Source organism: Aythya ferina (genome assembly GCF_964211825.1).
Source record: "Aythya ferina genome assembly, chromosome: 2".
Classification (NCBI taxonomy): Eukaryota; Metazoa; Chordata; class Aves; order Anseriformes; family Anatidae; genus Aythya; species Aythya ferina.
The window spans coordinates 135,683,430-135,696,197 of NC_140297.1; the positions used below are offsets into that span (position 1 = coordinate 135,683,430).

Sequence of the window (12,768 nt, forward strand, 5' to 3'; positions counted from 1 at the left end):
ATTATACAATATGGTTAACTCTGTAAGTTGTGCTACAAAGAAGATATGCTTATTTTGGTATAAAGCTATGCTGTGATAGGACTGCACAGGGAGGGGAATTGTTTAATATACGATAACTTTTAAATGATAAAAATGTGCCTGCATCCAGGTGATACAGGCAGCCTGACCTGCTCCATGGTTAACAGGACAGGTGACATGCTGTTCACTCCCATTTATGAATATTTCAGTAGTACAATGCAAGATCGTTTGGGCTTTATAATGATGAAGTGAGTTTCAGTCATATTCATTTCCTCTTTCTAATAAAAATGATCAGTATTAGAAAACATGACTTTCTCCTAAGTTGTAGGAAATTTCCATTATCTTGCACATGCTCTGACAGCAATAAACCACAATAAACGTCCCATTAGTATGCCAGCACTGCATGCTTCAGGCATGAAATATTTACTTTTATATTTATTTATATTTGAATCCTTCATGAAGATCTACACTACAAACGAAACTAACCAAAAACTACCCATATGGGGTACACTTGCACTTTGAAAAATAGACTCTAGATAGAAGCAAGGAGGAGAATCAGTCAGAAGCTATACACTGTCAAATCAGCAAAATAGAAATGCAACAAGAACCTCTGCAAAGAATACTCATTCTTTTTCACACTCCACATATAGCAAGATCGCAGAGATGGACTGACTTGTTTTAAAATAAGCTAGAAACTCATGGAATGCAAATTTATTTTTAATAGGAATTAATTTTTTTATTTTTATTTTTTTAAAATACATCCACAAAAGTGCGCAGTGCTCCGAGTCGTGCCTTGCAGCTATGGGCAGAGCCTCCTGCCAGCACCCCGAGCTGTGCTTCATCTCCTTGCAGTACTGCACCCACACAATACCGTGGGACCCCAAGCAGGGTGGAAAGATGAGGGACTTGAGTTACCTTTAAAACAAACAGGAGCAGAGTCTAGAGAACTCACACTTCTTGATCAATTTATTTTGATATCATACTCTATCTAAATTGTGTCAGAGGCAAATTGGGCCAACACTGAAAAAGAAAGTATCAAGAGTGTTGGAAAGCACTGAAGATCGGTTTAGTAGTTTCTTGCTATCCAGACACACCATTTTAGGAGAAAAAATGTAGTTCCAGTAAAGACAGGAATGACAGTTGTAAGTTAAGGAGAAGTTTTGTTCTGCCATAACAGACTTACTTTTCAACTATGGTAAAAATCTTTGCACATAGGAAACTGATGTATTAATTCTCAATATCATCTCAACTAAGTTTATCACAGATTCCCAATGCAATGAGTTTACTAGAGGCCTTCTCTGAATAACAAACACAACCATTTTGCCAAAATGATTAAAACTGTCCCTTAACCTGGTTGCAAATATTGTTCCTAATCACAGTGCAGTAAAAAGAACTTTATGATTTTTTACAGCCCAGCCAAGTAATATTTATATGCCAGATGAAAAGCACCTATGGTATCAAAAATACAATAAACATGGTTAAAATTTTTACATATGTGTATTTACAATATAAGGAAGATTTTAGGAAAGTAATCACTGAGAAATTATATTGTTATTGCTGTGCTCTTTCAGTGATATTAAACTGACGACAACATTTTGATTGATTTAGACAGACTCTTTGGAGGCTAAAGGCAAAGATTTCTGTTTAAATTACAGTTTACAAGGCAAGGTACAGTCATTAAAAATAACTTCTAACAGGTATGCATATTACAAAATTAAATATTTTTCTGTTCCTTACCTTGACAAAATTCAAAGTTCCCTTTTTTCCGGCAGTCACCTATCACTAAACTCAGTGCTCTCCAAGTGTTTCTTTTGACAGATATCATTCTCCACCAATCGCTCTGCTAATTTCCTCTTTCCTTTTCTGACTGGGACAGATATTATGTTCACCAACCCAGAGATCAATCTTTTCTATTGACAACAACAAATGAAAAAAAGAAAAAGAAAAAGAAAAAAAAGCACATATCACAGCCAGTTTGAAGTACCACACCCCTTCATTTGCATGATAATAGCAGTCTTTTAAATAAAAAGGGAAGACAGAAACGCTATCATTCTAAATCAATTACTCACATTTTCTTAGTTAATATAAGGCAGTACTTTAACACTGTATTAATCCTTCGACAAAGGCCGTTTCATAAGTTGCCCATTTAAAATAGCTGACATATAAAGGGCAACAGAGTAAGGGCAGCCTGTATTCTACCATGAAAACACCTATTAACTAATTCTGTAAAAATGATTGGTTTTAAACACATTCATATGATATAAAATATTATATACTTTACCTGTTTCAACAGAAGCTCTAGAGAATCATTTATTAAATGAACATGGTTACTAAAAATAGAGACCTTGCAATTGCACAACTCTATACTCATTTGTAAGTCATAACAGCAAACATATTTTAACAAAGACAGATCAAAAAGGTATCAATGTATTTACAAATCACCCTCCCACTTTTGTAAAAGCAATTTCTCTCCCACTTCAACACCTACAAAACCTGTTTATTTGGGTTACACAAATACTTCATCATTAGCATGAGTCTATATTACAGTGCTGTCAGCTTTTCCAAGACATTAATATGCTTTTCAGGGATTCATAATTATGTCAAGGCAGAAAGGTTTTCAGAGCCAGGCACACACAGTTATGTACATGCTTCAATCTGCATCCACTATTCAGGTATTTCAGGACATGAAGTTAAGCATGCACAAGGATCTGGCCGCAGCTGCATGCATCTAACTGAGAATCCAGCCCAGGCTGCCTCCTGGACTAGATCATGCTGCAAAAAATGTATCGCCTGAGGGCATTTTCAAAAGACCGTATTTATACTGATGCTAGAAATCACAATCCTTCCCACAAAAAAAAGGACCCTCCTCTAACCAAAACAAACCTTCCCAAGCTAAAATTAAGGTTAGAGAACAAAGGAGTTCACCACAAAGTCCTGTTTTCTTTAGCGTGGTCATTCTCGGACTTTTCTCTTCAGCCTGGCCAGAGCCAAATTTCTATTGATTTCAGTGAAACCAAGAGGCGTGCAGGGACTGCAGGACTGTACCCAGCATTTGGCAACTGTTAAACTTTCAATATGACACAATCACCTTTGACATTTGGGAAATAATCTCCAAAACATAATGAGGACTCCCCGACTTGAGTGCAATAACTATAACTTTTTTTTTTTTTTTTAATTCTGTAATTGTCACAATGTACATATGCAAGCATTAAAACCTGCCCTAAAGTTGTGCCTTACCATGAATTCTGTATTTTCCAAATCTTCAGACTTTTGCATAACACATTACATTTCCATAAATGCATACAACGTTCCCCAAATTGCTGTTATTGTTTAATTTGATTTTTATGGCCATAAACTCATGCCACTAGCAAAACTGAAAAATACCTCACTGACCAAGTGGCCCTATTAATTTCACTGAGGTCATTTAAACATTAGGCTTTCTACTGAGTGACGATAGCACAATCTGGTTGAAATATGGATTTACAGTGGAACATTAAATTAACATAATATTTTGGATTCAGAATTACACACAGCAGCCATCTGTAAAGATGTATTCATGTTTTGTTAACCTTTGCTAATTTGGCCACCAGAAATAATTGTGATCAAATATGTTAAATTATGTAACATATAACAATTCACTATTTGTGTCTACTGAATAGCATACTCCTCTTCATGGCTGGTAAAAGATTTTTAAATCTCTTACTGTACAAAAATAAGTTCTTACTCAAAAAAAAAAAAAAAAAAAAAATTAGACGTACCCATCTGTGGTCCACTTTACAATGGAGACATCACTTTTAAGTTACTAATCTTCCTTTGTTTCAGCCCCAGATTCATTTTCTCTATATGCCACATATTTCCAAAGTGATGGATGCATTCTGCCATACCCATTTGACAGTAATCTGCTCTTTTAAATGCATTTTTGCCTCCTGATTTGTAAACTGTTGTTGTTGCTGGAATGTACATGCAAAATCATCTAAAGTCTGAACTTCACTGAAAGTAGAATGCCTCAAACAATTTGTAGTCTTACAAGAGTGTTATAAAAAAGGATCAACATGTTGTATTACCATGGAAATTTTGAAAAACATACTTTCCCAAACAAATATTACTTTTTCTCAATGGTATGAAGTAATGAAAACCACATGTGTAAATCTGCGATCCGTGCAGTAGTTCAAGCTGCAGCTAATAGAAAATACAGAGAGTGAACTCTGCCATATAAAGGATTCTTGTTACAGAAATATAATGTGAAAACCAGATGCAGACAGAAAACCTTAATCACAGATGGGAATGTAATCACTGGCATACAGAATACTTTTTTGATCAATCTCAACCATATGAGAAATGTATTTATTTTCTAAGGAATGCAATAACTCGAGAGAGTCTTCTATTTGAATTCAGTTAACCTCATATTCACAGTGCTTTTATCTTATGTATGGAGAGAAGGGGGGACATAACCTGAGCCAAGATTTTAAGAAGAGCCGTTGGCCCTGGCAAATCATTCTTGTATCAGCTTATCTTTCGAGGAATTAATAGGATGTAAAGACTACAAATATCAGAATCAGCCCCAAAAGAAATCAACCTTTATTGTGCTTCTGCCAGAAATCCCTTCATCACCTAAGCACTTCTTTGGTTAATTTTTTTCCTTTAATATGGTGGTTCTTCAGAAATACAATGCTAAAAGCATACCAATGCAGTCATGTTCTGCAAATCAGAAGCGGGGTTCTGTAAGAAAGAAAGTCCCTACTCCTTTATAAAACCTAAAAAGTCATCAGTTCAAAACTTTCAGTTTACTCCAGGCCTTCTTCTAACTACTGCAAGTCAATAGTGAATGTCTTCCACCCATATGGTTCATGGGTGTCAGTGGCAAAAAAGGACCACAGCACACTCCAGCAATGTATTTACATCAGGTAGCTGAAACACAGCTTGCATTCTAGAAAGCAAGGTAGACCAAGATAACTTCTGCCCATTTACATTGCTGGTAACCATTTTGTTCAGCTTTTAGAGATGGAAATACTATAGTAGTAGCAACCTTGTAATGTAAAATATAGAAACTGCCATTAAAATCTGAAAATGGAGTTCAGGATGCAGGGTACTGATACTCTACCAGCAGGACCTACGCTGCTGCATAGATTCAGCATCTTCAAGATACTGCAATCCTATGACTCCTGAATGACCTAGACAAATTTTACATTTGGTGATTGAACTGGACTCTCACATTAAACTGCAATACATATATATATATATATGTATATATATATATAAAGCTTATGCTCGGAAATAAAACTGAAGAAAGAAAAAGTACTCAGATGATGGGACTCCAGGCTATCGGGGAGCAGCAGTGGTTGGTCACCTCCTGATGATCTCTGACCTTCCTGGAGGTACACCCAAGAACGCCGCAGCTCTTTATACAGTGCTGGCTGAACTGTCACAGGTCACAACTGAGCTTACTGAGACAACTTAAAGATGGTACGAATTTGTTTCAATCATAACTAATGCAACAGTTAACTAGCATAAAGTGCACTGACTTGGTAGCTCTTCCGTGGGCAGGGAGACAGAAGCCTTAGACAGGCTCATGCTAAGCAGACTTTCCTCTCTCTTGGAGCCTTTAACACCATTGCCCCATTTTAGATACTGGCAGTATGAGAAGAAACTCTCCTAAGTACCCTGTTACAAGGCTCTCAGCAATGGCTCATCACAGGCGTTCATTGAACTAATTGTGCCAAAATTCCTGTAAATGTGTTTTCTCAATTGAATACCTATATTCTAGCCGTGATTTGAACTACTTGCTGCACACTTTTTTCCTCCTGTGTTAACAACTAGTGAATCAGCTGATGAAAACTCATTGATTCTATGACTGCAAAAGAAGTTTAGATTGTTTTAAATCATCCCGTCTACTCTGCCATTTAGCTTTCAATTTCTGAGACTGCAACATCTATAGATAGGGCAGAATTCAACAATTATCTCTAAAGTAATATGGACTGGATATGCTTGTCTTACTTCTAAACAAGCATGCCTAGATTAATAACAAACTTGGGCCAATATATATATTTTAATATGCATGTTTTTCCAATAGCATAATCAGCATCTGCGTAGAGTGTTAAAAATGGAGCCAAATCTTTCAGCAGTAAAACAGAGACATGTTTCTTTGTCCATGTGACAAAACATAGAGATCCTGCAAACTCTTTGCTTCATGTCATGTGTGAATATGTGTGTGCCTGTGTCTTTTTTTTTTTCTCATCTAATTTCATCTGTGAGAGACTGTCCCTAGAGGACAAGACAAGAGAGAACCAATTATATCCAGAGGTTGGTTTCTCCAAAATGAAGGCATCTGTTCCATGCCAACGACTTCCACATGGAAGAAAAACAGAACTTTGAAGGCATCTGTGTTCATGGTTGACAGTTGCAGATCTTAGGGTCTACTGTAATTGCCCAGCTGCAAACATGATTTGGTTGTTGCTGTTGTCAGCTGATCTCCTTGCACAGAAGAAAAGGGAGCCTTAACCCTTAGAAAATAGCTGGATAAAAATCAGATATTTTTACAGGAACTCTGATATCTTTTCCCATCTGAAGGGGGTATTTTTCCTGGCACAATGGATTTGATAGAACAAAATTGCAAGTCATTTTTAATAAACACTTTACAAAATATTCTTCTTTAAAATGCTATTCTTTATATAAGGTACAAGTTCAAGCACAATGTGCTCATTATTTGTTCATATTTCAGGCTGATATTTTGTAAGAGTGATTCAGAAACCAGTATGATTCACCAGCCACATAATCCTGCAGCCCACCTTTTATTTAGGCAAGTAGTCTCAGTAAAACCAAGAGTATACCTGAGCAGAATCTCTGTTTTCCTCCCAAATGCGTATGGTCGACAAATAACTAGTATGATATTTATTACTCAACTCACGTCACTTCCAACGCGAGTGGATACAATCCAGAAGACACTTACAGAAATATTACTGGTAGCTCAAACCTGGTGCAATATTGTATATTGCATCAGGTGCAATACTTGCAGTGAGACACTCAGCTATGTTGTGTGTCTTCACTGCTAAAATCAAGTATTAGAGAAGCAGCTCATCTGAAGTAGCAGGACCCTGACTAATTTTCCAAAGCACAGCTCTGAAGCCATTCTGGGACCAAGAATACTGACGGTGCATTTGCAACAAAAACCACTAAAACTCAAGTGGCCTAAGCAGAGAATGCATTTACATTCCCCATCCTCACCAGATAAAAGCAGGTGAACACTTCTAGAAATATTTCATGCCCCCAGTGAGTTTTTGTAGTTTTGTTGTGTAGGACTTCTATGTCAGCAACCCAAAAGAAAAAGAAGACACTACATGTTAAGGAAATGTCTTTTTTTTTTTTTTTTTTTTTTTTTTTTTTAATAGGATTCTTTGTTATTTGGCTGGATTTCACCTGCAGCCCCACACATACTCTGAAGTCACAGTTCTCAGGCTTTCCAGCCATATAGCCACACAACTGAGGAAGGACAGCAGGGATTCCTATTCAGTTTCCCTTGCCTGGCACATACCTCAAATTATTATGAATGCATGAGGTAGCGAACCTGGGGGGACACAGTAGGCCTGACACTTCCTGACCACTTCTAAATTGCCTCCAGGAAGGGCAAGAGTTGGGAGCAAGGACAATTAACACAGCCACCTGCTTCCTGTGACCTCCTGGAGAGCAGGCATGGCCACTGATGACTTGCTCTGGCAATGTCACTGAGGTCCTGCCCATCCTTCTCTTCCCAGAGAAGCTATGAGATAATAAAAACAATAGTGGCTAATAATAGCTGTATAGGAGAATGGGAAATTTAGATTGGGTCTTCATAAAAAAAAAAAAAAAAAAAAAAAAAAATAGCACCAAAACATCCCCAAGATTTTCATGGGAAGAGGATAGGTCCATTAGGTCACAGGTTGGACTCGATGATCTTGAGGTCTCTTCCAACCTAGAAAATTCTGTGATTCTGTGATTACATCTCAAACCTGTAAGGGAAGTTGTACATTGACTCACTCTTAAAACTAAAACTACTGTAGCTGTTATTTACTGTATCTGTACACTTCTCTGGAAATTTCTGGAGCAGATAACTGCCTTGAACACAGCTTTACAGCTCTTGGGATACCTAAACTGAGAAAACCTGCCCCATGGACTCAACAGGAACCTCTGAGAATATTATTACAGGAGGAATGGACTTAATCTTTCCTTTAAATGGAATTCTTCATCAGGGAAGCCCGTCATTTATAATGCAAAGAGAATGGTTCACTTTATATTCTGACTTGAGCTCGCCCACTTATTCTTATATAAGCTAACGTCATCAGGGCAGTATCTGTATCTAGTCCCTAATATCGATCCAGCAGAGTATTGTTAAGATAAACAAAGATGAGATGGGAACACAGAAAGCCTGAAGGTCCAGATCCACAGGCTTGTGTTCAGACAAAAGGCACACCATCTTCAAGGAGATATGGACGTGTGAATACCATTGAAAAACTGAGTGCCAATACTTTCAATTCAAGGCTCACAAATCCTGCTAACCCATGGAGTTACATTAATTTATCATGTCACACAAGAAATGCATGTAACTTTCAGAAACCAGGCTATCTATTCACTTCAGTACGATGTTTTCCTTGCTCATCTTCAATATGTTTTAATACAGGTTGCAGCATGCTTTTCCAGCATTAAGTGGTTTGCCAACAAGCTTTAAAAATAATAAATAGCACAGCCATGAAACAGCTTTTGCTTAATGGTTCCTAGAACTCAGTGACTTCACTCACTAAAACCCTTTCTATAACGTTACCCTTAAATACTTTCCTCAATGTCACCATTAAAATAAAATAAAAAAAAAATCATCCTGGCACTACAATCCACTGGTAGCATACCCGCAGGTACCATTATCCCTAAACTTGTTGGCAGCTTTCTCTGGCACCACTATGCTTTAATGGCCCTGGCAGCAAACCCCACCTGGATGTCACTGAAAGCACTCCTTTGGAGCACTCTTCCCAAATATTCTTTGCAGTAGTATCATTTTGTCTCCTTTGTTGCATCCTAATCATCTCTTTTTCTGGCAATAGCCCTCACACTTTCTCACTGTCCATGCCTGAGCTGGTCTATCACAGTGCTCTTCTTGAACTTGTCTAACAGGTGTGATTAAATGGTGGGATAAATATTCGCAGAGGATTTGAGGATGGTATCTTTTCTGCTCAGGTTTGGATATCCACTTGCCTCCCAGCTTTAAAATTAACTCTATTCCACCCTAATAACACAATAGGAACAAAATAATGGGGAAGCAAACAAAACTCTATCTAATCTCATGCTTCATAACAGAGATTGTTAAACCTTGGGACTACCAAATGCCACAAACACATTTACTCAACAAGCCATCTGATTTGTCATGACAGCACACAAGACCAGCATATCCTGATACTGCCATTATGAAAGCACAAGAAAAAAAAAGCATAAAATGCATTCTGGAAAATAAACAATAATGGAAAAAAGTGGGTGAGTTTTGGGGGGTTGGATTGTTTCTTTTTTTGCCCAAACTAGTTAAAATGACACCAAAGCCACAAACCCAAAGGGACACCTGTGTGGTCAGATCAGAAATGCAAAAATGAAGCCTTTGGGTTCCCAAATAAAATGAATCACAAGAGAAAATGACTAGTGGTAATGACTGCTATTTATGTAAATTACGTATTAACATCCAACAAGGCAGACACACATGAGCCTCCTAGAGCAACAAAAGTAAGTACAGTCTTGTGCAATTTGTAGTGGTCACACAGCCACCTCCCCAGATGCTTGCCAAAATTCCTGTTTTTTACTCACTGGCTCAACATGGTTTTCATAAATTATATATGTTTTATTATTTGTCATTGCCTGCCACTGTTTGCAGATTAATTCCACTCCACTAGGTGGAGTATTATGTCTTTCCAGACAACAACCTAATTTCTGAGAGAACCTATTATCTATGAACTTTGAATGTTACTTTATATAAGCACCACAGTCTACCTGTCTTGACTAACAGGGAGGTGGAAATTACTCAAACACCTGCTTAAAGAAATCTTGAAATACCACATGAAGATCACATGTTGGCATGCTGCAATATGGGACTGTTCAGGAATACTATTAGTGTACAGTTCTGTACGACACAGTTGTGTGTGGTGTGTTGTTGGTTTTTTTTTTTTGTTTGTTTGTTTGTTTGTTTTTTAATCACGACGAAATTCAATCAAGAATACAGAGTAAAAAAATATCACTTGAATAAGTCACCATATCTCACACATGCCCAACAACTATAGAAAAACAAAACTAATTTGCCAGACTTCTTTTAAATTCTCTGTGTGTATTCATAAATATTTTGAATATCTAGGATGCCCTTTCTTTCCAGGCATCCCAAAACACATTACGAAAAATGAAAGCTAGTATGAAAGGATTTCTTTCTATAGTCACGTTTCCATTCACAACCACTGGAGTTAAATATGGCAACTATTCAATAGAAACAGCAAAACTGCATGCAGAATTTTTGGCAAAGAATGAGAACAGAGCACTTTCATGAATGTGCTGAGAAAAATTATATAAGAAAATTTAGACACAGACACTTTATCAAGCTATAATCTCTGTTAGACTCCACCCCAACCCCTGTGAAAAGAACCACAAAACCCTATGACCAAAGCAAGAAGCACCTTGGTTTAACAACTCATCAGGCAGGCAGCATCCCCACTAAAACACACTGACAGAGCATTTGTTTGGTAATATTTGCTAGCAGAAAGCTCCGTGCAGGCACTTAGCACTAACACGGGGCTCCTCAAGGGTCTCACATCCTCGGGTCAGGCCCTGCAGGGCCTGCTTAGCGTGGATTCTGCTGTTGGCAGATATCACAAGCTATTTAAGGCTACAGACATTTTGCCCTGATCGGCCATGTTTTTTGTAATATTTACTTCTCGTACATATGTCTATAACTATGTATACGTCCCACAGAAGGTGAGGTTTAACAGGGTTAGCTTTGTTGGGGAAAAGGAGGTTTGGAGGAAAGGAAACAACTTTCATGTTTAGAAGATTTGAATCTAGTGACTGTCATAGGATGTAAACACTCTTCTGGGAGGGAGGCTTTTCGTTATGTTTCAGGAGAGCATAGAGTTTTGGAGAAAATCTGTATAAATAATCATCCCCCTGTCATTCAGCATAAATTTATGCACGTGTGTGCACATAGTTATGTTTGGGAATACAAACTATCAAGTAGACATGCCACAGACTTCTAGCCAACCTTCCACAAGCACTGATCTCAGACAAAATCCATTCTATATTTAAATGTAAAGTTTATTGAATTTTAATTATTTTTGATCTGTAGACTGCTTTGAGGAAAATCCTCCAAGGTCAATAGCTTACAAATCCAATTGTAAAACCAAACAGAAGCATCAGCAAGGCCTTTTCCCACACGGACACCTGCCAAAGAGCTGAGTTCCCGACTTCTAGATTAGAATTCAACACTAAAGCCCATTCTAATATTAAAACCAGGTAATTCTCTATGTAGCATTAAATATGAAATAAAGAAATAAAGAAAAAAGCTCTTGGTTCATTCTGCACATTTATTCGTGTTATGTGCATATGGCTCTATAGATGTAACAATGAATTATCACTTATTCATTAAGATCTTTATCTATAAAATTAACAAGCCACCCCCCTTTTCATTAGATCTGGGTGATGATGTTTTTTGTTTGTTTGCTTGTTTTAAAAAGTACTGATATTATTTTCTCTGAAGATGCTTGTGACAGAAAATTTGTTTTACCAATGCAAGGCTTTCCAGGTTAATAAAACTCACTTGGATTAGCAGCTCAACAGCAGCAAATATTTTTGTAAATGTGCATTCAATCTAACTTAATCATTTTATTTTACTGTGGAAAAAGTTACTCAAAAAAAAAAAAAAGTCAGAATGTTCTTGATAAGACTAAAGTTAGATTTACACATATAACAAAAATTAAATAGGCCAAAGAATGCTCTGTAATGCTCTGAACATCCTTTACTTTCAACAATGTACTCAAGCGTAGGTGACACTGTATTGCTACACTGAGGAAACAGTCACTTGTCATTTTAAGATACAATTGTAGATTATTAATAAAATTATTTTAAATATACGAGTTAAATCCTTTTACCAATATACTGACATTCAGCTATCCGGTGCCATTTTTATAGTCCAAATAGATATGGTCCTAATTGCATAATGCCATTTTATCTGCTGAAGATAAAAGTGCCGATAAACAAAAACGCACATTAGGCAGGAGATTTTTCAGAATAGATTTTTTTTTTTTTTTTTTTTTAAATAACCCACTTGCATTAACAAAAGATTGCAATGGCTTCCAAATTATAGGGTGTTATTTTTAGTGGAAGTAGTTCAATATTCATATTGGAGCAGATGTAGCAGTTTAACAAAACAGCTCTTCAAATCCTGCACAAATTGAAAACAGGAAAACTGATTGCATTTTCTCTTATCACTTTCCTTTTCTGAATTGACACTTTTGGCCTTCTGAAAATTTACACATGGCTTTCATCTCAACAGCACCTGCTGATCAAACAGAAACCTAACATTTTCATGAAAATGGTATAAAGGACCAGTTTTCTTTTTACCATCTTAAAGGGCATCAGCAGTCCACTTGATGGCAACAATTGTTGAGTAGATGGCACACTCAGAATACATTTTATATTTTCATTACACTTACTCTTAAAAATGAGTTAAATCACCAGTGGCTCTTTCATATTAGCTCTTTGTCT

At 36.9% G+C, this 12,768-nt stretch overlaps 1 protein-coding gene across 2 annotated transcripts in view; it reads right to left on the reverse strand.

Annotated features, from left to right (window-relative positions):
• RUNX1T1 (RUNX1 partner transcriptional co-repressor 1) overlaps positions 1 to 12,768 on the reverse strand; it is a 114,742-nt gene that overhangs the window by 92,749 nt on the left and 9,225 nt on the right. The window contains exon 2 of one of the 2 annotated variants that reach the window (XM_084507627.1): positions 1,756 to 1,928. The exons of the other annotated variant lie outside the window; for it this stretch is intronic. Within the exon in view, the coding sequence (XP_084363753.1) occupies positions 1,756 to 1,843 (88 nt within the window). The 5' untranslated portion in view covers positions 1,844 to 1,928. The remainder of the gene's footprint in view (positions 1 to 1,755; positions 1,929 to 12,768) is intronic. 2 annotated transcript variants of the gene reach the window in all.